Source organism: Oncorhynchus clarkii, chromosome 10 (assembly GCF_045791955.1).
Source record: "Oncorhynchus clarkii lewisi isolate Uvic-CL-2024 chromosome 10, UVic_Ocla_1.0, whole genome shotgun sequence".
NCBI classification, from domain to species: domain Eukaryota; kingdom Metazoa; phylum Chordata; class Actinopteri; order Salmoniformes; family Salmonidae; genus Oncorhynchus; species Oncorhynchus clarkii.
The window spans coordinates 36231516-36256800 of record NC_092156.1 but is presented as its reverse complement, the minus strand read 5'-3'; the positions used below and the strand labels follow the sequence as shown (position 1 = coordinate 36256800).

The following is a 25285-nucleotide window of genomic DNA, read 5'->3' as shown; positions in this document are numbered from 1 at the left end:
AGTGTCTAAAAACTCTCTCAGTTGAAGGTTGTGTGTCTTCTAGCAGGACAACAACCACAAACACACATCTAAAGCACCATGGAATGGTTCCAGAAGAAACACTGGACTGTTCTGGAGTGGCCAGGAAAGAGTCCAGATGTGAATCACATCCAAAATCTATGGCGAGATCTGAAAACAGCAGTTGGCGGAGGGCACTCCTCAAACATTGAAGAATTAGAGCAGTTTGCTGCTGAAAAGTGGGCCAACGTGCAGGTATAAAGGTGCAGCAAGCTCATTGATTGCATATTTGTCAGCAGTTATCTTGGCTAAAGGATGTGCAAGCTAATACTATCTCCGGGGTGCCAATCATTTTGTCCATGCCATTTATCTTTTCTTCTTTCTTTTTACAATAATAAAATGTATTCTGCAATGTTGAAAATCCAGTAACTTATTTTAGAGGAAATAGGGAATTATTTAAGAAAAGTGCAAGGGTGTCAATGTATTTGGCCAGAAGAACTGTACATGTAGCTGCATTTTGAATACCACCATACACAGTCTCCAAAACATTAGGAACACCTTCTCTTTCCATGACAGACTGACCAGGGGAATCCAGGTGAAAGCTATGATCCCTTATTGATGTCGCCTGTTAAATCCACTCCAATCCGTGTAGATGAAGGGGAGGAGACAGGTTAAAGAAGGATTTTTAAGCCTTGAGACATGGATTGTGTATGTGTGCCATTCATAGGCTGAATGGGCAAGACAAAAGATTAAAGTGCCTTTGAATGGGGTATGGTAGTAGATGCCAGGCACATCAAGAATTGCAACGCTGCTGGGTTTTTCACACTCAACAGTTTCCCACGTGTATCAAGAATGGTCCACCACCCAAAGGACATCCAGCCAAATAGACAACTGTGAGAAGCATTGGCGTTAACATGGGCCAGCATGCCTTAGGAACGCTTTCGACACCTTGTAGAGTCCATGCCCCAACGAATTGAGGCTGTTCTGAGGACAAAAGTGGGTGCAACTCAATATGTTTTGTACAATCAGTGTATAGTTCAATACATCATTTTTCCAACCCCGTATTTGACAACTTTTACCTCTACTTCACCTCATTCCTAAAGAAAATAATGTACTTTTTACTCCATACATTTTCACTGACACCCAAAAGTACTAACTACATAATAAATGTTTAGCAAAACAGAAAAATTGTCAAATTCACAGTTACCAAGAGAACATCCCTGGTCATCCCTACTGCCTCTGATCTGGCAGACTCACTAAACATCATTTGTAAATGATGTCTGAGTTTTGGAGTGTGCCCCTGGCGATCTGTAAATTTAAAAAACAAGAAAATGGTGCCGTCTGGTTGGCTTAATATAAGGAATTTTAAATGATTTATACTTTTACTTTTGATACTTAGCTATATTTAAAACCAAATACTTTAATAATTTTAATCAAGTAGTATTTTACTGGGTGACTTTCACTTGAGTCATTTTATAATAAGGTATCTTTACTTTTGGGTACTTTTTCCACCACTGCCTATACGGTGCTACTGAAGTAAACTGGGAGAACGATCAATAAGTTGTCAACTGACCATCTCTCCTCTCAGATCATTCTGTTCTTGGGGAGTATTGGTACCCATCTCATGTGTGTGTGTGTGAGTGAGTGAAAATGTAGCCCAATCAGAGATGATCTTTACCTTAGGGCCAATGATACCATGATGTCACCGACTTCATCCATTTATAAATATAGATCTCAACAGCACAACAACAGTCTGAGGAAGGCTCCCTCAGTCCTACCAATCACAAAGGTTTGAGATTTCAGATGTCGGTGTACAGATCTATGGACTTGTTAGAACTGTCACCTCTGAATTTTTATATTTTTTACAGATTTTGAATAATGTTAATCAGATAAACATTTAGTTTCTTGTAATAATGATGTTCTAATAGGTTCTCCTCTCAATCTCTTTCTTTTCAAAGGCACTCAGTATGGCAGTAACCAATGAAACCTTTCAGGAGACTTCTTTTATATATGAACAGATGATCATATTTGAGATGAATGAGAGGACTATGGTTAAAGTGGCAGTGGCAATCCTGATGGCTGTATTTTTTATCTACATAAATTGCGTGATGATTGTTGCTATGAGTAGCAGAATTACTTTTATGGAAATTCCCCGCTACATTCTCTTCACACATTTGCTATTAAATGACTCCATGCAGTTGCTGGTCAGCTGCCTTATGTATGTGTTTGCCTTGGTTTATCTACGATTGGTAAAGGTTGTCTGTGGACTGTTTGTCATGTTTGGCAGTGGCATGTCCCGTGTTGCCCCACTTAACCTGGCGTTGATGTCTCTAGAACGCTATGCAGCCATCTGCCTCCCTCTACGGCATAGTGACATAGCCACACCCAAAAGATCTGGCATTGCCATTGCTGTCATCTGGCTTGTCATATTCATAAATCTTATAATTGATATGCTTTATTCTACAGTAAAAGATCCCGGCTTTTTTGTTACCCCGATATTTTGCACACGGCAGAAGTTATTCATTGCGTTGTGGCAGATGCAAGTGTTTCAGGGGTTCAATGCTTTTTGCTTTGTAGCTGTATCTCTCATCATCATTTACACATACATTGCCATAATTGTCACAGCCAGGTCTGCCTCTTCTGACAAAACGAAAGCCAGTAAGGCCCACAAGACAGTGCTGCTGCACCTGGTTTAGCTGGGCCTGTCGCTCTCCTCTTTTCTGTACGCACCCATAGAAAGTGCACTGGCCAGTGTAGGCAGTACTACCATCTTTATTGACCTGCGATACTTAAACTTCTTCTTCTTCATCATCATCCTGCCAAGATGTCTGAGCCCACTCATCTACGGGCTGAGGGATGATGCCGTACGACCCCTGTTCCTACACTACTTAACTTGCAGAACTAGAAAGGTCAAGGCTGCTGTGATGGTACAATAGAAGAAAACCTGGCACTATTTTTCTTCATGTTCCTTCAAGCCAGATAACTGACCGGGTAAGTTAGGACAATTGGGAGCCCATCGTCAGTCTGGTACACTGGCAGAATAGTCCCTAATGGGTGTCTCTGTTGACCATGGAAGTAAACAGTGCATAAACCAGACATGCAACAGAACAGAAATGAAAAGATCTGTAGAAATTGTCCTAATGCATTTTTAATCATCATTCTTAAAATCCAACGATGTTATTAAACACATAGCACAACATGGAGTTACCCAAAATTCAACAAGAAACATGCAAGCCATCACAGGAAAATAAAAAAAAAAGGTTGAGTGGGATGGGTGAAACCAAATCCCTGCCTTATTAAAAAACAAAAAGGCAAAGTCATATTGGCAAAAGATCTACATGTACATTTCGCAAAGTAATAACTCATTTTCAAAAGATAATTTAAATTTAAGAACCAAAGTGCTGAGAATTTTGCAGTTGTACAGTGCTCAAGTTTATTTAATTTATCCCGATCTATTTTCTTCCAGTTGGGAGTAATTTGCAGAAGATGGTGTCCATGAGGCTCCAGGCAACTCCTCCATAAGTGCTGTTTGGGTCCAGGGCAAAACTGGGACTTTTCTATGTAGTTTACTATTTATTTGGATCCCATTCCCATTAGCTGTTACAATTTGACAACAAAAAAACAAGAACACGAAAGCATAAAACACATGCCTTTTGGTTTTCCTGTACCAGTTAGCATCCCATTAGATATCGAAAATAATTACTTATACAGACAGTAACTTATACAGTAACTACCAATATTGGTGTATCGTTAATCGTTACAAAACTTTATATTGTATGACGTCCATAATTTATGAGTTGATTTTTTTAATGTACATATATATACATTGAGGGTTTTGTTTTTTATTTGACAGAGGAGAGAGATAGAGTCACAAAGGCAGTGGGACCGATTTGTACCCCCGCCGACACTAGCAAGCATGTGTTGTAGGCAGCAGTCCTAACTGCTAGGCCATAAATCATGTGATTTTAACAGTTCAGAGAAGCGATACATGTTTGTGCAGGTCTTAACAATGAGATTGTACATTGACTATTGGACAAGCAGACTTAAAAGTAATAAATAATATTGTAAACAAATGTGTGATATGTTTCTAGTCAAGTTAAATGAGTCTTACCACAGGAAACCCTCCTTGAGTTCAGTGAACTTGTGACGGACCATGAACGAGGCCAGAGCGTCTGCTACCTGGGGAAACAAAAGCAATGTGGGTTTAGTTCGCAGACTTTACTTCCCAGACATTGAGAATAGGGTTGGGCGGTATACCGTATTTAACTATATACACCAGTATTTATGCACGGGCCGGTTGGGGTTTTTACATTACCTTCTATAACGGTATTTGAATGTTTTGTTTGTTAAATGTGATACGCCATGTGTAACGTCCATTTTTATAGTTTACTCCGCTACTTGAGTCATCCCTCTCTCCATGACCCTTTCCACACAGACCTAGTCCCATCCTGTCACTCAAGGAGCGCATGTTGTTGCTTGACCATGAGACACTTTAGTTCAGTCTGCATGCTCAAAGCAGAACATGCAACAATGTTGATGACAATGATGCTGTTTCCACTTTGATCTTAATATAAATCCACAAGTGTTCTATAATTACAATATTCGTTTTTGATTCTTACATCCGCAAACAGCTAGTGTGTATTTTCTTAGCAAGTTAAGCTAAAACGTGTTAGCCACTAATGCTAATCGCTAGTTAGCTGGCTATGGTAGGAGACTAAACTCTGCAAAAAATAAACATCCTTTTTTCAGGACCCTGTCTTTCAAAGATAATTCGTAAAAATCCAAATAACTTCACAGATCTTCATTGTAAAGGGTCTAAACACGGTTTCCAATGCTTGTTCAATTAACCATAATCAATGAATGAACATGCACCTGTGGAACGGTCGTTAAGGCACTAACAGCTTACAGACGGTAGGCAACTAAGGTCACAGTTATGAAAATTTAGGACACTAAAAGAGGCCTTTCTACTGACTCTGAAAAACACAAAAAGAAAGATGTCCACGGTCCCTGCTCATCTGCATGAACGTACCTTAGGCATGCTGCAAGGAGGCATGAGGACTGCAGATGTGGCCCGGGCAATAAATTGCAATGTCCGTACTGTGAGACGCCTAAGACAACGCTACAGGGAGACAGGACGGACAGCTGATCGTCCTCGCAGCGGCAGACCACGTGTAACACAGGATCGGTACATCCGATCATCACACCTGTGGGACAGGTACAGGATGGCAACAACAACTGCCCGAGTTACACCAGGAACGCACAATCCCTCCATCTGTGCTCAGACTGTCCGTAAAAGGCTGAGAGAGGCTGGACTGAGGGCTTGTAGGCCTGTTGTCTGGTGAGGACCTGCCTTACATCACTGGCAACAACGTCGCCTATAGGCACAAACCCACCGTCGCTGGACCAGACAGGACTGGCAAAAAGTGCTCTTCAGTGATGAGTCGCGGGTTTTGTCTCACCAGGGTTGATGGTCAGATTCGCGTTTATCATTGAAGGAATGAGCGTCACACCGAGGCATGTACCCTGGAGCGGGATCAATTTGGAGGTGGAGGGTCCGTCATGGTCTGGGGCAGTGTGTCACACCATCATTGGACGGAGCTTGTTGTCATTGCAGGCAATCTCAACGCTGTGCGTTACAGGGAAGACATCCTCCTCCCTCAAGTGGTACCCTCCCTGCAGGCTCACCCTGACATGACACTCCAGCATGACAATGCCACCAGCCATACTGCTCGTTCTATGCGCGATTTCGTGCAAAACAAGAATGTCAGTGTTCTGCCATGGCCAGCGAAGAACCCGGATCTCAATCCCATTGAGCACGTCTGGGACTTGTTGGATCAGAGGGTGAGGGCTAGGGCCATTCCCCCCAGAAATGTCCGGGAACTTGCAGGTGCAGCAAGAACTGGCAAATTTAGTGCAGTCCATGAGGAGGAGATTCTGCATTAAGTACTGCAGTGCTGGTGGCCACACCAGATACTGACTGTTACTTTTGATTTTGACCCCCCCTTTGCTCAAAATAAGTTAGAGGAAAAACAAAAATAACTTGAACTTTTTCAAGTACAATCTAATGTAATCTATTACAAAAAATAAAGCAAAAGACCTGAAAAATGCACAAAATTCTTCCTGAATCTCCAATACAGGAACGCTAACAAAAATAATATGCAGAAACTCGTTACTGAATACAGAGTCATCTATGATTCTCCAAATAATATTTTAAAAGAGAAAGCTAATTATTTTAGGCAGATGTTCTCCTTTCTGTCTCATCCTCTCCCACTGAATAAAGATTACGGTAAGGAATTATTTCCAGTACTTAATTGAGGCTATTAAATCCTTTCAGTCTGGAAAAACCCCAGGGCTTGATGGCATACTGGTAGAGGTATATCAAGCCTTTTTTGATATACTAAAAGCCCCATTGTTAGATTGTTTTAAACTACTCCTATAGAAATGGCAGTCTGTCAGGTATTCAGCAGGAAGGTCTGAGTTATCTTTTACTAAAACAAGATGGCTAAGACCCAGATGGCAAATATAAAGACCCAGTCTATCTAAAAAACTGGAGGCCCCTTACACTTCAATGTTGTGATGCAAAAATACTAGCGAAATGCATAGCACTCAGAATTAAAAAAGGGTTTTACCAGGTATTGTTCATCGTGAGCAGACAGGTTTTTTACATGGACGATACATTGGAGATAATATACGACAACTACTAGAAATAATAGAACATCATGAAAGCCAGGCCTGTTATTTATAGCGGATTTTGAAAAGGCATTTGATAAATTAAGACTGGATTTTATTTATAAATGCCTGGATTTTTTCAATTTCGGTAATTCTCTTATAAAATGGGTAAACATAACGTAAGGCAACCCCAAGTGTAAAATAGTAAATAACAGCTACTTCTCAGAGAGTTTTGAATTGTCAAGAGGCATTAAACAGGGGGTCCGCTGTCACCATATCTATTTGTTATGGCCATCAAAATGCTAGCTATTAAAAATCAGGTCTAATAACAACATTAGAGGATTAGAAATCCAAGGCTTAAAACCAAAGGTGTGCCGATGATTAAAGTTTTATATTAAGTCTGGAAGCTAGATCCCTGCAAATGTCTCACTGAAGATCTAGATAACTTTTCTGTACTCTCTGGACTAAAACCTAATTATGATAAGTGTACAATATTATGTATTAGATCTTTAAAAAATACAACTTTTACGTTACCCAGCAATTTACCAATAAAATGGGCTGATGGTGAAGTAGACATACTTGGTATTCATATTACAAAAGATAGAAAACTAGTAAAAATAGACATGTGCTGGTTGATAAAATACCTGTATTTATGGGAAAGATGTTTGAAAATTGTATTTTGTTCTTAAATTATTTTGTAAATTGGAATGGTAGAGTTTTGTCCTTCATGGAGTTATGAGAATTGTACGGGAAGGTTTGCTCAATCCAAGAGTACAACCAATTGATTACAGCATTGCCCCAAAAATGGAGGAGGCGGGTGGCAGCGGGAGGAGGTAGGGAACTGATCTGTCTGCCTAATATTAAGGATCAAAACTGGCAGAGGAATAAAAATAGCATAAATAGGAAAGTTTCAGTTTCAGTTTCATTTGAGGACCAGGATGTTGACAACTGTGCCATACAGATAGCAAAATAGTTGGGGAGAGATTTTTGATGTACCGATTCCATGGTACAGGGTTGATAAAAACGCAAGATTCAAGACTTTGTGCTTTTCAGCTAAATTATATAGACGTCTTGCCACCAACAAAATATATATATATTTTTTTGAATTTTACCCCTTTTTCTCCCCAATTTCGTAGTATCCAATTGTTGTAGTAGCTACTATCTTGTCTCATCGCTACAACTCCCGTACGGGCTCGGGAGAGACGAAGGTTGAAAGTCATGCGTCCTCCGATACACAACCAACCAAGCCGCTGCTTCTTTAACACAGCGCACATCCAACCCGGAAGCCAGCCGCACCAATGCGCCGGAGGAAACACCGTGCACCTGGCTAGCGTACACTGCGCCCAGCCCGCCACAGGAGTCGCTGGTGCGCGATGAGACAAGGACACCCCTACCGACCAAGCCCTCCCTAAACCGGGCGACGCTAGGCCAATTGTGCGTCGCCCCACGGACCTCCCGGTCGCGGCCGGTTACGACAGAGCCTGGGCGCGAACCCAGGACTCTGATGGCACAGCTGGCGCTGCAGTACAGCGCCCTTAACCACTGCGCCACCCGGGAGGCCCTACCAACAAAATATTTTGGGCATAAAATCATCGAAGCTCTGCAAGATTTTGTCGTGAGGATACAGCATCAATGGACCATTTATTTTGGTATTGCCCTCAGGTAGCCGGTTTCTGGTCTCAGGTTCAGGAATGGCTGAAATTGCATAGCATTGATCTAAAATTGACCCTAGAAATAGTATTGTTAGGAGATCTGGAGAAAGCGGGCATGTCAATTCCTAATACTCTTAGCAAAAATATTTATTTTCAACTCGCAATCTGTGGATTCTATTCGATTAGATAGATTGAAATTGTACGTTAAACATCACAGCATAGTTGAAAGATATGTGTTGCGTAGAAATCCGAAGAGGGTGGCCAGCAGAGATAGGTGGGATGGGCTGAGGGAAGCTGAATGTTGGGATGTGGAATTGGAGACAAGTGGGAGTGGAGTTGCTGTGCGGGAGATATGATTGTCAAAGTAAAACATTTAAAAAAGTCTAAATAAACATAATAAAAAGTATGTTTGAATGACACTGAGGGGCAGTGATTTAACAACTAATGCCGGTTTGCCTGAGGCTGATGCCGTGCAGGTGTTTGTACATATACACACTCTCATTCCAATAAACGCCCCTGACGGGAGATCTGTCAACGTGCCCTTGAGCTGGGAATTGACCCTGGATGCTTCTGTGTATCGCTCTGAATGGGATCTGTTGGATGACTGGTATGATGTAGCTGTTGAGCGGCTTCACTGCAAGTACATTGTATGTTTTGGATATTCAATAAAAAATAAACAAGCTAATAAAAGTACTGAGTCAGAGCAAACGTAGCTAGCTAATACATCCTGATACCAGTACTGGTGGAGGCCTAAATCAGCATGTTGTTTGTGCAACAGTATCTTCTAAATCAAAGAGGAATAGGCAAAGCATGAATATGTTGGCTGTGTGAATAAATATTTAATGTAGCCAAAGATTGTAGGGTTCCTGAGGAAACACTGAACATAACTTTGGTTCCTACCCTGTCACAATAACTCATCCATAGCATTTTCATTCGTTGTCATGTCAAACACTGTACTCAAAGTGCCCACTATTAATTATATTCTAACTATATAATTATAATAAATATTCTATTTCCATGATTCCAAAAGTTCACCCAAGTGTTTTGATCTAAATCGCAATGGCAACATTTGGTTAAAAATAAAGCCTAGTATATTTGCCCATATCATGGCAGTGTGGAAATGATCTCAAATGAGTGGAGGAAATGCAGAAATTGACAGAAATGCAGGAAATTATTTTAGGTTGAAGTTGAATTGAACAGTATTTAAAAAAAAATATATATATATGTATTATTTCACCTTTATTTAACCAGGCTAGTCAAAAACAAAAATAGTCAATTTAAAAAAAATATGATATTTTGGCCATATCGTCCAGCCCTAATTGAGAATTATATTTTGTGTGCAATATTACTTTCCCTGAACCTCGACTATCGCAACAAAATGGGAAACAAAGAAATGCCAACTTGATCTCATAGTTTCATGTCGGGATTTGGATGAACGTACATGTTTTAACAATTAATTCGGCGTGGTTCAAATCAAAGTTTATTTGTCACGTGCGCCGAATAATACAACAGGTGTAGTAGACCATACAGTGAAATGCTTACTTACAGGCTCTAACCAATAGTGCAAAAAATGTATTCGGGGAACAATAGGTAAGTAAAGAAATAAAACAGTAAAAAGACAGGCTATATATATATATATACAGTAGCGAGGCTATAAAAGTAGTGAGGCTACATAGACACAGGGTTAAAACAGAAACAACTCAATGGGTTAAGTTTAGGCATTCATAATAAAGTGGTCAAGGTTAGGGCTATGGTTTGGGGAAAGCATAAAATGTTTATATAAAAATAAATAAATTAAAAGGGCTTTAATTTAGTATCATCAAGTACTCTCCCTGCTTGCTAGACAATTGTGAACTGCCGGGCACAGTGGTCTAAGCAGCGTACCCTGGATCTGAGCATCGTGTGTTCCAGCCCAGAGCTCTGCCGTAGTTTTTAATTTTTGGGGTGAGCGCCGAGGACAGCATTTATCGACATTCTCTTTTCAAACCTCCAAAATCGACATGTGTTTCTAGTAACCTGCCTGCACATGCACCAAGCAGTTGTTTAGCCTCATAACTTCATATCCAGACGGTTAAAACCCACTCACTTTTTCAGGGGCGTCCTCATGGACAGCATGGCCACACTGAGGGAGCACCTGCATCTGGAACTTCCCTGAACACAAACAGAACACAAATCTTCATGTGCAACACACTTCTATTGGATTTAAAGGATGTGACAGTAAACCAACAAGGAGTGGTTGGGGGAAGATCTACAGTGGGATTTCACGGTCACTATCGGCGCCATAATTGTAAACAACCAACCAACCTAACACACATTAATCTATGAGGCCGTCCTCACCTTGCATCTGTCCAATTGTGAGATCTTTATCAAGCCTGTCCACACCTGTAAAGAGAGAAATGTTATATCAACAATGTGTGCTCTAGTCCAATGTCAAAGACAAAAAGGTATTTTAATTATATTGAAAACAATTTACAGTCATGTGGATTAAAACTGACTTAACTAAGGGACTCACCAGCGAGCAGGAGCAGTTTTGGCACAGGGCAGGAGAGGAAGAGGGCAGACAGTCCACTGAACCAGCCCTCCCAGTACTTCTCTGTCTTTGACAGATCAATCTGCCAGGTATAGAGGCTCTCCTTCTTCACCTAAAGAAGGCCAAGAGACAGTTTATTTAACTAGGCAAGTCAGTTAAGATCAAATTCTTATTTACAATGACGGCCTACCCCAGCCAAGCCTTAACCCAGACGACACTGGGCCAATTGTGCGCCGCCCTATGTTAATTTACTCTTCATGTACACACTACAACAGACTGTGTAAAGGTGGGAAATGTAATACACTTCCCCCAGATGACATATGCACCCAGATGTATACATCAACTGGAATGTTCCAAGAAAAAGAATGGCCTTTTATATATTTTTTCACCCCAGCACAAGGTGCATCTGTGTAATGATAATGCTGTTTAATCAGCTTCTTGATATGCCATACCTGTCAGGTGGATGGATTATCTTGGCAAAGGAGAAATGCTCACTAACAGGGATGTAAACAAATGTGTGCACAACATTTTAGAGAAATAAGCTTTTTGTGCGTATGGAAAATTCCGGGGATCTTTTTAACTCATTAAACCAACACTTTACATCTGTATACATTTTTTGTTCAGTATAAATAAAGGCTCGCTAAGGGGCCAAAATTCAGTATTTTGACATCTCTCCATCAACACCATCACTTCCAGGAAGATTTGAACCAGAATTGAAAAGCCCTAGTTATTTTGTTGCTTTTGATTAATTTCTTATTTATTTCATCTGATCTGTCCCACATTTTATGGTCACCCCTGTAACGTGAACTGAACTCTCATTTTAATATGGTAAAACCATTAATAAAAATAAAAAAAATGTCTAAAGAAACAAGTTACACTTCTCAACATGTACCGCATTTGTGGAATGGCCCAGCCACTAATGCCTAAGGAGACTCGTGCATACAAACCCACCTGAATACATACAGTACATTCAGAAAGTATTCGGACCCTTTCCCCACATTGTTGCGTTACAGCCCTATTCTAAATGTATTAAATAAAATGTTTTCCCATCAATCTACACACAATACCCAATAATGACAAAGCAAAACAACATTTAGAAATGTTAGCATTCCAAATTTTAAAAAAAGAAATACCTTATTTACAATAAATAATCAGACCTTTTGCTATGAGACTCAAAATTGAGTCCGGTTTTATCATCATGATTGGAGTCCACATGTGGTAAATTCAATTGATTGGACATGATTTGGAAAGGCACACACCTGTCTATTTAAGGTCCTACAGTTAACAGTGCATGTCAGAGCAAAAACCAAGCGATGAGGTCGAAGGAATTGTCAGTAGAGCTCTGAGACAGGATTGTGTCGAGGCACAGATCTGGGAAAGTGTACCACAAAATGTCTGCAGCATTGAAGGTCCCCAAGAACACAGTGGCCTCCATCATTCTTAAATGGGAGACGTTTGGAACTACGTAGACTCTTCCTAGAGCTGGCTGCCCGGCCACACTGAGCAATCGTGGGAGAGGTAGGTGGTCAGGTAGGTGACCAAGAACCCAATGGTCACTCTGACAGAGCTCCACTGTGGAGATGGGAGAACCTTCAAGAAGGACAACCATCTCTGCAGCACTCTACCAATCAGACCTTTATGGTAGAGTGGCCAGACAGAAGCTACTCCTCAGTAAAAGGCACATGACAGCCTGCTTGGAGTTTGCCAAAAGGCACCTAAAGGACTCTCAGACCATGAGAAAGAAGATTCTCTGGTCTGATGAAACCAAGATTGAACTCTTTGGCCTGAACTACAAGCGTCACGTCTGGAGTAAACCTGGCATCATCCATACGGTGAAGCATGGTGGCGGCAGCATCATGCTGTGGGGACATTTTTCAGCAGCAGGGACTGGGAGACTAGTCAGGATCGGGGGAAAGTACTGAGAGTTCCTTGATGAAACCTGCTCCAGAGTGCTCAGGACCTCAGACTGGGGCGAAGGTTCACCTTCCAACAGGACAGTGACCCATAGCACACAGCCAATACCATGCAGGAGTGGCTTCGGGATAAGTCTCTGCATGTCCTTGAGTGGCCCAACCAGAGCCTGAACTTGAACCCGATCGAACATCTCTGGAGAGACCTGAAAATAGCTGTGCAGCGAAGCTCCCCATCCAACCTGACGGCGCTTGAGAGGATCTGCAGAGAATAGAATAACCTCCCCAAATACAGGTGTGCCAAGCTTGTAGCATCATATCCAAGAAGACTGTCGTGAAAATTCAGTACTGAGAGACTTGGTCTTGGTAATTTCTTCAAACAATAATCTTTATTTAATATCGATTAATTATTGCAATAATGAGACCGTCAGCCCACGAGTCTTGATGGACTGTTAGGCGGAGAGTCTAGCCTTTACAGACGATGCAGTTTTCCTATAGCTGATACCAAGATTGCTTAGTCAGTCACTTCTAACCTTCCCATAAACCACCTTGGTTATCTACACAGGATGGTATTTTACTTAGCTTCCCAGATGCCAGGAAGATGAGACAGTGTGTGTTCTCTCTCTCTCTCCCTCTCTCTCAAATTTTTTATATAAATTTGTAAAGATTTCTAAAAACCGGTTTTGCTTTGTTATTATGGGTCAGTGTGTAGATTGAGTGGGGGGGAAATGGTTTAATCCATTTTAGAATAAGGCTGCAACGTAACAAAATGTGGAAAAAGTCAAGGGGTCTGAATACTTTCCAAATGCACTGTAGGTATAAAATGTAGTTTTTAAATCAACAACATTTCCCACTAATCAGCTCAGCCCTGACCTCTTGGTCGTCCTCCTTCTTTCTCTTGTGATTGGATTCTCCTTCCTCCTCCTCCTCCTCTTCAATGATGACTTCACTGATGCTTTTGGAGACACCTGGACTGTTAAGGGGTTCCTCACATCTATGGAAGAGGTAAAGACTTATTTAGTTACAGGTCCTGAACAGTCACATCTGAAAGTCCAGACTTACTTTTTCACCTGGCCTCCCATGGACACCCGGGCTGACTCAACGTTTCGGATCTGTCCACTCTTCACACTGATGGGGGATGGACAAGTTCAGAAAACACATTACTTGGATTATGCTCTATTAGTAAAGCATTTGAGTATTTTTACACTTCAGCGTGTATAGACAGCATCTCACCTCCACTCAATGGCATTCTCCACAGACTTAAAGGTCTTTGGTCGACTCCTGAGGAAATTCTGCATACTGTTTAAGGCATCCATTGCTGTGCCTGAATAAATACAATAACACAAATATGATTAACTAATCAGTCAATCAATAAATTGATGAATACGCCTAGCTGTGTCATATCACTTTACTAGCATATAAAACAATGAATTAATCAATTCTCTTTTTCCAGCTCCCCAATTGCTGCTTGTTTGATCATCAAAAGTCCCGATCATGGGACAAAAAAAACCCCACAAGTACTATACTCACCTTCCACGACGTCAATGACACAAAGGCCAAGTAACGACGGCACGTGGTTGGCTGCAGCGGTATGAACTGCTATAGCTCCACCCATGCTGTGTCCAATCATCATGATCGGAGGCGGGTTTTCTCCATAGAGTGCTTCAACCACTTTGCCAATGTCCCTGGTGGAGACAACACCAGCATCAACCAACTGCAGGAACGATCTCACTCATACAAACCAGCCTTATCCAGCTCCTCAAACAACCACAGACAACAGAATATGGACAATATAGGAATCTCTGTCCCTTAGTTTCCAGAGCAGAGACGTCAGTTTCTTCCCACTGGCACTTTGTTGATATAAACACTATGTTGGGGATGCAGCAAGCCTGTTTTCTCCTTGCATCAAACAGCAGATTAGTGTCTCAGTGGGAGGCAGCAGCAGCAGCAGATGGTTCATCTGACTCAGTCCTCTCTCTCCAGCAGGTTCTCTTCACCCCCCTGCAGTACACCTACACCACTGCCTCCTGTCCAGTCCTGTTCCCTCCCATATCATCTTAACAACACAATACCTCCCTCATCCCTCGCCCTGCAGAACACTCATCTCTGAATGACAGAGCGTGTGGGTAATTTTATCTGTAAATGTTAGTAGCCAAAATATTCCTGACAACTTACTTGGCCATTGTTTCCGCTGAGAGATCGTCAGAATTCTTTACTTTGGTGTCACCTGTGTGGGACAGAAAATTGTAAAAAAATAAATGTAATTTAAAAAAACGAATACTATTGAGACGATTGAATGTGAGGTAACCAGATGAAATGTGTGTTATCATGAGGAAGAGTTAGCCACTCACCATGGGCCCTGAGGTCCATAGCCACCACCCTGCAGTTAATTCTGTTGTATATCACCTCCTGAAAACACAAAACAACTCTGTGTAAACTGTTAACTCTGACCTGAATGCAGTGTCAATCTGTGCTATAAGGCATGCTCACAAACATCCTGCTCCATTTTCAACAGTCACTTAACACAACCTTAAATGCAAGACATGTTGTGATGGTACAGTGGTTCCTCCTTTAAAAAAGTTGCATTATACTGCAGCACACCTTGCGGGCTGCTGCAGCATTCTATGGCATGTTATTTAATTGTCAGCCATTTTTTAAGTTATTGCAAGTTAGTGCTAGTTTGACCACCAGTGCAACTTTGAGGAGCATTTAATAGTCTCCCATATTGGCATTACTAGATAATTGAAAACCTTTTTTGTAATAACATAGTATATGGGATTGATTAAGAAATGTGGCTTAATTAATTAGATTCATATTATGGTGTTTCTATTCCGAGAAAGACGAAACCCTCAGGGTTTCCATTAGAATGGAATGGAAAATATTGCGCTGTTCAACGTGACGGTCGGGAGTAGGCTACAGCATAAGAGGATTGGAGGATTCTAAATTAATATCCAAGGGGCATAACATTTCCACACCCTAATTGTAGTGTAAGCAATACTCATTTCGCCTATGGCAGGCATATGGTATATCTAAAAATATGTTTTTCAATGATGTGACTCTCCGCTAATAATTACATTGAGGATTTTACATTGATATCTAAGGGGCATTTTCCGTTAGCATCTGTGAGAATATCTAAGGGGCTTTTATAGAATTCTAAATTAATTAATAATAAATCGCTTGTTTAAAAAGTAAAGCTATTTTGGAGATTTCGTTTTCATTTAACCTAGAGTGAGTGAGAAAAAGGCCATTCTTGAACATAGGGTGAGACAGTCTCACTAATTTGTAAATAAAGCCAGTTTGCCATTTAGAATAATTTATTTCAGGAGAAACCTAACTTGATTATTTAGCATACATCACTTGCTTATATTCTGTCAACACATATCTTAAGAATATAATTGAACATTTGTTTCTCCATGCTTGTCTCAGAGCAGTGCAAAACAGTGCTGAAATAGACGTCCACAGCGGGAAGGCGCATATAATGATATTTTGGAGATCGCTCACTGTCTTTGTTTTGAAAACGACAATTGTAATCTGAATAAAAAGGCCAAAATAATATTTATTAAGGCCAAAATATAGCTCTGCCAATAGCCATAATGATGCTGTACAACATGAGCATGTGTGTTTGAAAGAGTATTTTCCAGTAAGCAACAATTTCTATGCCTTCATTAGGCAACTTTGTTACAATATTTCTGTATTTCAGTGATATTTATTCCCATAGTAATTCATTATGGATCCATAACTAAATCAACATCTGCATTTTGAAAGAGTATTTCTATCATTATTTTATTAATGACAATATAAAGATGCTGATGAAGAAATACGGTACTGTACAATATGTTTTACATTTGGATAATAAAGCATTTTGAAAATATAAGCCACCTGCATTTGTTTATTAGGCTACTGTGCAGTCTGACAAGTAAACATAGCCTACAATACACACAATTCAGTTTCATTGACAGCCGCAATTTATTTTTATTTTTTTAGATTTATGTCACCCATTCATTGTCAGAGACACAGTAGGACCCAAAATCAGAATCAGAACTAACTCCCCCTTGTGCTGGTCTGGAGCAATGACGTGGTGACGCAGGGTACCGTACTAAATCACAAATGACCTCTAAGTCCCCCAGCGTAATGTTGCAACATTTAAAGGAGGAACCACTGTAGTGTGTAAACATAAAACAGGATGGGTGCTCTATCTGGTATTTGATAGTATTACTCACAGTGAACACAGCCCAGGAGAGAGCAGAGTGGCCTCCTCCATGGAGCAGTAGAAGCACAGGACCATGCTGGCCACTTCTATAGATTCTGAACGTGTGCAGAGTAGTCAAGGAATATAGAGTCTAGACACATCAGGGCTTCTGTTAAAGCCAATAAAACTTGCCAGGAAAAAAAAATATATATCCTATGGCAAAATAATACTTTATATTCATTGATGGAAATACCAATTGATGGAAATACAGTAGACCCTCATGCTTATCGGTCTATAGGATAATTTCCACAACTTTGTGGAATTCGGCCTCGAGTCATCGTGTATCTTATTTATCCAACAACTATCACAACTAAAGTAAAAAGACCGTCCTCACACTGTCAACTGCGTTTATTTTCAGCAAACTTAACATGAGTAAATATTTGAATGAACATAACAAGATTCAACAACTGAGACAAACGGAACAAGTTCCAAAGACATGTGACAAACAGAAATTGAATAATGTGTCCCTGAATAAAGGAGGGGGGGGTCAAAATCAGAAGTAACAATCAGTATCTGGTGTGGACACCAGCTGCATTGAGTACTGCAGTGCATCTCCTCCTCATGGACTGCGCCAGATTTGCCAGTTCTTGCTGTGAGATGTTACCCCTGCAACACATTGCGTTGAGATTGCCTGCAATGACAACAAGCTCAGTCTGATGATGCTGTGATACACCGCCCCAGACCATGACGGAAACTCCACCTCCAAATCGATCTCTCCAGAGTAGTAACACTCATTCCTTTGAAGATAAACATGAATCTGACCATCACCCCTGGTGAGACAAAACCACAACTTGTTAGTGAAGAGCACTTTTTGCCAATCCTGTCTGAATCCAGCGACGGTGGTTTTGTGCCCATAGGCAACGTTGTGCCAGTGATGTCTGGTGAGGACCTGCCTTACAACAGGCCTACAAGCCCTCAGTTCAGCCTCTCTCAGCCTATTGCGGACAGTCTGAGCACTGATGGAGAGCGTTCCTGTTGTAACATTCCTGTTGTAACTTGGGCAGTTGTTGTTGCCATCTGACAAGTAAACATAGCTGACATACAATGCATACTAGAGGCCAACCGATTAATTAGGGCCGATTCCAAGTTTTCATAACAATCGGTAATCTGCATTTTTTTTACACCGATTATGGCCGATTACATTGCACTCCACGAGGAGACTGCATGGCAGGCTGACTACCTGTTATGCGAGTGCTGCAAGGAGCCAATGTAAGGTGCTAATTAGCATTAAACTAACTTGTAAAAAACAATCTTAACAATCACTTGTTAACTACACATGGTTGATGATATTACTAGTTTAACTAGCTTGTCCTGCGTTGCATATAATCAATGCGGTGCCTGTTAATTTATCATTGAATCACAGCCTACTTCGCCAAACGGGTGATTTAACAAGAGCATTCGCGAAAAAAGCCCTGACGTTGCATCAATGTGTACCTAACCATAAACATCTACACCTTTCTTAAAATCAATACACAAGTATATATTTTTAAACCTGCATATTTAGTTAATATTGCCTGCTAACATGAAATTCCTTTAACTAGGGAAATTGTGTCACTTCTCTTGCGTTCTGTGCAACAGAGTCAGGGTATGCAGCAGTTTGGGCCGCCTGGCTCGTTGCGAACTGTGTGAAGACCATTTCTTCCTAACAAAGACAGCCAACTTCGCCAAAAGGGGGATGATTTAACAAAAGCGCATTTGCGAAAAAAGCACAATCGTTGCACGATTGCACCTAACCATAAACACCAATGCTTTTCTTAAAATCAATACACAGAAGTATAATTTTTTGAAACCTGCATATTTAGTTAAAAGAAATTAATGTTAGCATGCAATATTAACTAGGCAAATTGTGTCACTTCTCTTGCGTTCATTGCATGCAGAGTCAGGGTATATGCAACAGTTTGGGCCATCTGACTCGTTGCGAACTAATTTGCCATGATTTTGCATAATTATGACATAACATAGAAGGTTATGTAATGTAACAGCAATATTTAGACTTATGGATGCCACCCGTTAGATAAAATACGGAACAGTTCCGTATTTCACTGAAAGCATAAACGTTTTGTTTTCTAAATGATAGGTCATTAATATGGTCAAATCCGTAAACTAATGCTTGTATTTCTGTGTGTTATTACATTATAATTAAGTCTATGACTGAGCGGTGGTAGGCAGCAGCAGGCTCGTAAGCATTCATTCAAACAGCACATCCCTGCGTTTGCCAGCAGCTCTTCCCAATGCTTCAAGCATTGTGCTGTTTATGACTTCAAGCCTATCAACTCCCGAGATTAGGCTGGCAATACTAAAGTACCTATTAGAACATCCAATAGTCAAAGGCATATGAAATATAAATGGTATAGAGAGAAAGTCCTATAATAACTACAACCTAAAACTTCTTACCTGGGAATATTCAAGACTCATGTTTAAAGGAACCACCAGCTTTCATATGTTCTCATGTTCTGAGCAAGGAACTTAAACGTTAGCTTTCTTACATGGCAATTATTGCACTTTTACTTTCTTCTCCAACACTTTGTTTTTGCATTATTTAAACCAAATTGAACATGTTTCATTATTTGAGACTAAATTGATTTTATTGATGTATTATATTAAGTCAAAATAAGTGTTCATTGTTCATTCAGTATTGTTGTAATTGTCATTATTACAAATATATATATAAAAATTGGCCAATTAATCAGTATCGTTTTTTTGTTGGGTCCTCCAATAATCGGTATCGGTGTTGAAAAATCATAATCGGTCGACCTCTAATACATACTGTAGTAAACATGGGAAAGTGCCTAATTCCTTACATAAGGGAGAGCAGGCCATGTCCAGACTTTCCCGGTGACCTCAAGTACCCGCAATAATGGCTGAAATAGAGAATGCGGGCAAGCGGGAGACCGGGGTTCAATTCCCCGATGGGGAGGAAGGAGTAGGCTGTCCCTGTAAATAAGAATTAGTTCTTAACTGATTCCATGTGTGTTATTTCATAGTTGTGATGTCTTCACTATTATTCTACAATGTAGTGTTGGAATCAACATTTTGAACATTGAGATATTAAATAAATGATAGAGAAGAAGCATAGAACATTAGGAGTGAAAGAGACGACTGGGTTTTAGGTCAGAAGTTAATGGTTTTCTGTAGAAAGCCAGATGGCGTTGGAATGTGTTGGGGGAAGGGAGGAGAGCACTGCGTTGATACAGGAAAGACAGATGGACATCTGTGGATTAGGTAAGGTCAGGAGGTGAGGTCAGATCCCCTTAAGGGAGTAATAAGGGTTTGGTATCCTGTTACCCTTTTCCTGTTGAACCATAAGATGTAAGGATTGGAGGGAAGGAGGAGTGTCTTAAGTGGGATGTATATAACTGTGATGGTGAGAAATGTTTTGCTGTCTGAACACAGCTGTACAGAACCTTTGGGAAGTATTAAACTTGGTTAAGCTTCTCTAGTGTCCGTGAGTCATTTACTCTGAAAAATAAGAACCTAGCAGTAGAAAATAGTAAAAATAAAGAAATCCTGGAATGAGAAGATGTCCAAACTTTTGATTGGTACTTGCTTAATTAATTTGATTAATTACAGAAATGTCACAACAGTTGTTGTTGTACCGGTCCCACAGGTGTGATGATCGGATGTACCGATCCTGTGCAGGCATTATTACACATGGTCTGCCACGGAGAGGACGTTCAGCTGTCCGTCCTGTCTACTTGTAGCGCTGTTTTTGGCGTCTCACATGACAGACATTGCAATTTATTGCCCTGGCCACATCTACAGTCCACATGAGCAGGGACCTTGAGCATCTTTCTTTGTGTTTTTCAGAGCCAGTAGAAAGGCCTCTTTAGTGTCCTAAGTTTTCATAACTGTGACCTTAATTGCCTACCTTCTGTAAACTGCTAGTGTCTTAACGACCGTTCCACAAGTGCATGTTTATTAATTGTTTATTGTTCATTGAACATGCATGGAAATCAGTGTTTAAACCCTTTACAATGAAGAGCTGTGAAGTTATTTGGATTTTTACAAATTATTTGAAAGACAAGGTTCTGAAAAAGGGACATTTCTTTTTTTTGCTGAGTTTATGTGCATAACATACAGAACAGATTTTAAATGGGGATTTATTTTGCTTCTCCATAGCCCATAAATTGAATAAAAAATGTAAAAGCAATTGCCTGTTAAGAACAGTTTCAGTGCATAATAAAAAAAAGCTACCATTTTTATTGGTAATTGAAGCACCATTAAACTGCAGGCAACAGGCTATCAGCGCATCACCCACTACTTTACAATGTGAACTGGAAGCAGTCTGCATTTTGAAAAAAAAAACTAGTTCATTGTTTGAAACCTGAATGTTTTACTTCATATGAGGCATGTCTTAGGCTGCTTTGAAGCAAGCTATCTCTGCAGCGTATCTCTAAAGCGCTCCACCAATCAGAGTGGTGACGAGAGTGGACAGACAGAAGCCACACCAGAACTAAGTACTGAGAGATCCATGATAAAAACCTGCTCCAGAGGGCTCAGGACCTCAGACTGGCGCGAAGGTTCACCTTCCAACAGGACAACGACCCTAAGCACACAGCCAAGACAATGCAGGGGTGGCTTCAGGACAAGTCTCTGAATGTCCTTGAGTGAACCAGCCAGAGCACGGAGTTGAACCTGATCTAACATCTCTGGAGACACCTGAAAATAGCTGTGCAGCAACGCTCCCCATCCAACCTGACAGAGCTTGAGCGGATCTGCAGAAAAAACTAATGGAGAAACTCCCCAAATACAGATGTGCCAAGCTTGTAGCATCATACCCAAGAAGACTAGAGGCTGTAATCGCTGCCAAATACCTAAGTAAAAAGCTATAACGTAACAAAAATGTGGAAAACGTGAAGATGCACTGCATCTACCGTAGCTTTGATTGAACTGTCAATATCATACTTTCAAAATTTTAGCAGGCAACCAGTCATCATGAATCATGTCAACAATATACTGGCAAATCGTTTTCAACCTTGACATAAATTTAGATAAAAACGTATCGGTGCTCATCGGCCCTTGGACAAACATTAAACAACAAGTTGGAAATCGCAAATTCAACAATGAGTGGTTTGGAAGGAATCAGTGGCTAACTGCAAGCGTTGCAAAGCAATCACTATTTTGCGTCCCCTGCCTGGTATTCGGTGGAGGGAGTGTGGTCCAAGTCTCAGTTTAAGGGTGTCTTTTTCAAGCTTAAAGGATTAACATTCACATGCAACACTATGAGCCAGAAAAGGTTGAATAGATTGGTTATGCTGTCAATCCAGCATGACTTCCGCCGCGTTCAAAACAAATGGAAACCCGGAACTGGGTAATTTCAGACTTCAGTGAGTTCAAGACAACTGGGAACTCTGGAAAAAAAAAACTAGCTCCAACTGGGGAAAAAACATTTTGAACGGTGATCCAACTCAGAATTCCAAGTCGTGAACTCGGGCCTCTAGAGTTCCCAGTTGTCTTGAGCACCACAAATCCAGAGAATGCAAAACTTTGATGACAATGTTTCATGACAAAATTTGCCCAAAAGATGGAGCACCGCACCAACTTCCTGTTCAAGTGAGTGCAGCACAACGATGAATCCAAAAACGAGTTTATGATTTAAAACAATTCACAGCTATTTTTCTTTTTATAAGTTAATGATTATCGATTCCGCTGTGGCCAAGTAATATTTCCATTTACTTTAGTATTGGATCCACCGCAATGCCATTTCCCTCCTGTTCTATTGGTTTTCATCTCAACTTTCTATTGATGTCCAGAAGCCAAAGGCACCATACTGTACTAGTCATAATAGCAACCCATCCTAGTTGTTGCATCTTAAGATTAACCCTCTATTCTAAGTTTCTAACATATGGAACCGCTATAAGGTTTGCTGTTTAGAATGTTGTTTTCCCACGAATTGCATTTTGGCAATTGCTTGAAAATGATGTTTTATTAGCTGCTTCATCACAGGAGTTACACATTATGTTAAAACACATTAACATAATCTAAATGTGATGCATGTCATTCTGAGCACCATGGATGGACGCCCTAATGGGTTCTTAAAGGCGCTGCATGGTCAATCTGCTGTCTGTATTGGCCGTGCAGCATTTACAGCCACTGCAGAAGGCAGGGCATTCATACCTCTTGCACTTCGAAGAGAAGTGCAGAGCTGTTGTCAAGGAAGTGAGTTTGTGTTTCCAGGACCTCCTGCCCCCACCTACTGTCAACCAATCATGTCAATGCAGAGCTATATGGAGCCCTCCGCATTGTTACAAAATGTGGGCAGCGCATGGTGATGCAGTACTCAGCAATTAACACATCCTCCATATGGAGTCTCCGACCACATTTTCAGTTCATGCATAAATTGTCTCTTACAATTTACATTTCTCAAATGGCGGTAAATTAAAATCTTCCCGGTCACGTTGTCCAGTGCCACATTATATGCTCATGATGCACTGGATCAGGATTTACACACTGTATGAAAGGCTTTGTATTATTTTTCAAAAATAAGATACACATTGAATAGAACCATGAATAATGTAGAAGTACAGTAGCAAGCTTATTGGCTCCGCAGTAAAGGATATATCTTTGCCGTTATCGTTTTCCACTTCAACATCTTCCATCGTTTCAAAGTATTGACTCCAGGACAGAGGGGAGAAGTCTCTCTTCCGTCCAGGTCTGTCTCAGGTGGAGTACAAGAAACACGAAGATTACACTGTTTGTTTAAAATAGTCAGTCCTACATTATCCTCTAGTTCAAACCCAGTAGTACACACTCAAATAACAAAAGTGATGAATATGGAGGCAGCACAACCCATAAAAGAGTCGTAGCTAGAAAGCTTAGCAACTGCTTTCAGAACGGTCACTTGACTCAAGTTACTGATGATGACAGCCTGACCTATCAAAACCAGCTGTCTGTCGCACTTGAATGGAACAACAAGTGAATAAGAGCATTGTTCACGACAAGATAATATAATTGAAACGCCTCACTAGTTTCAGTACCCAATGTCAACTGTCAGATAGATTGAACTGTTACTTTAGCTAGCTTGCTAACGTTACCCATTTAGCTTGCTACCAATGTTGTGAACTTAGCTAGCTAGCTTTGCCACAGTTAAACATATAAATAGACTGTTGTTGGCTCATATTAGTTAGCTATGCATTCTCCAGTTGGAAGTGCTTAGTCACAACTATCAGAGAAAACCTCGCCAAGCACCCCAACTACTGTACTGACTATGAACTCACCCCATTCTCATTTTAGACCCAGACTGCAAACCTCCTGGCACGGGAGGTCTGGAGGCTAACAAATTCAAATGCAGCTGTTTCTCCATTCAGTCGAACGCGGGGCCAAGGCCGTTCAGTCAACTACCAAATCTTGCCCCTCCTTCTAACCAACCATACGCTACGATTTTTCTTCCAATACCGGGTAGCTTTTTCGCAGCAACAAATTGAAAAGAAATCTGCAAATGCAGCTAATATTGTTCTCATTTCACGACACAACCAATCCTCTCCCACAACCCATTTGCCACGTTGCACTCTGGGATATGTCTGCACACTGTACACTATTCTCAACTAAAACACCGAGATACAGACATACAAAAACTACATTTCCCAGAAAACGTGGCTTGACATATGTAAATAGTAAAAGATGACGTAATCATTTTTATCGAAATTATAATCATTATCATAATACCAACTGTTATGATCATAATAGTCATAACTGGAAACCTAATCATCATCATCATCCCTGGGGTGCAAGTTAATGTAATACCTCTATGGGTGAAAGGCATCAGTCCCCTGCATACAGGTATGTACACCTATGTGTGCAAGTGTGCACCAATAAAAGGAGGTGAAGTATAATACTGGTGGGCATTACCATACAGTAACCAGTAGAATGCAGTGTGATGCAGGGCAGAGATGAGCAGTGTCCTTTTTATACACACCTGACTCCTCAGTCAAAGCAATTAAGAAATAGCCTCACTTCTGACATGTGCAATGATGTGTGTATACTCTTGTGTGTCTGTGGTAACAGGGATTGTTACACCATGCCATCATCATCATTGCTTCAATCTCCCCCATCATTCCCTTCCACCCTGACCAGGATGAAGGTTGATATTTCTGAGATTCCCTTGTGAGGTGCTGAATGCCATGAGGTAACAGCACACATATTATGTAATCATGGAGAACACAGGTAACAACCCCGGTTACTGCTATGTCCTTCAGTTAACCTTCTATACTCAAATAATGTCTTCCTCTATCCTGAACGCATGTAAACTGTCATTAATGAAAATAGAGTCATCCCCCCT

The 25285-nt window shown here is 40.7% G+C and overlaps 1 protein-coding gene and 1 pseudogene across 1 annotated transcript; one reads left to right on the top strand and one right to left on the bottom strand.

Moving 5' to 3' along the window:
* The first annotated feature begins 1964 nt into the window (after window positions 1-1964).
* On the top strand, window positions 1965-2933 carry LOC139419222 (odorant receptor 131-2-like; annotated as a pseudogene).
* Window positions 2934-3129: 196 nt separating this feature from the next.
* LOC139418389 (protein phosphatase methylesterase 1-like) lies at window positions 3130-24529 on the bottom strand. The gene is made up of 14 exons (XM_071167789.1): window positions 24225-24529; window positions 23568-23661; window positions 16979-17071; window positions 15110-15167; window positions 14934-14985; window positions 14289-14443; window positions 13992-14082; window positions 13821-13886; window positions 13632-13752; window positions 10831-10960; window positions 10656-10700; window positions 10405-10469; window positions 4109-4176; window positions 3130-3594 (listed from the first exon to the last, which is right to left on the bottom strand). The coding sequence occupies exons 1-14, from the start codon at window positions 24308-24310 to the stop codon at window positions 3591-3593; spliced, it is 1128 nt and encodes a 375-aa protein (XP_071023890.1). The 5' UTR covers window positions 24311-24529; the 3' UTR covers window positions 3130-3590.
* Window positions 24530-25285: the final 756 nt, after the last annotated feature.

Coding starts and splice junctions, on each gene's coding strand:
- LOC139418389 (XM_071167789.1), bottom strand. CDS start 24,310: ATGGAGAAACAGCTGCATTTGAATTTGTTAGCCTCCAGACCTCCCGTG. Junction 15,168..16,978: donor TCTCCTGGGCTGTGTTCACT/GTGAGTAATACT, acceptor TTGTGTTTTCAG/GAGGTGATATACAACAGAAT. Junction 13,753..13,820: donor ATGGGAGGCCAGGTGAAAAA/GTAAGTCTGGAC, acceptor CCTCTTCCATAG/ATGTGAGGAACCCCTTAACA.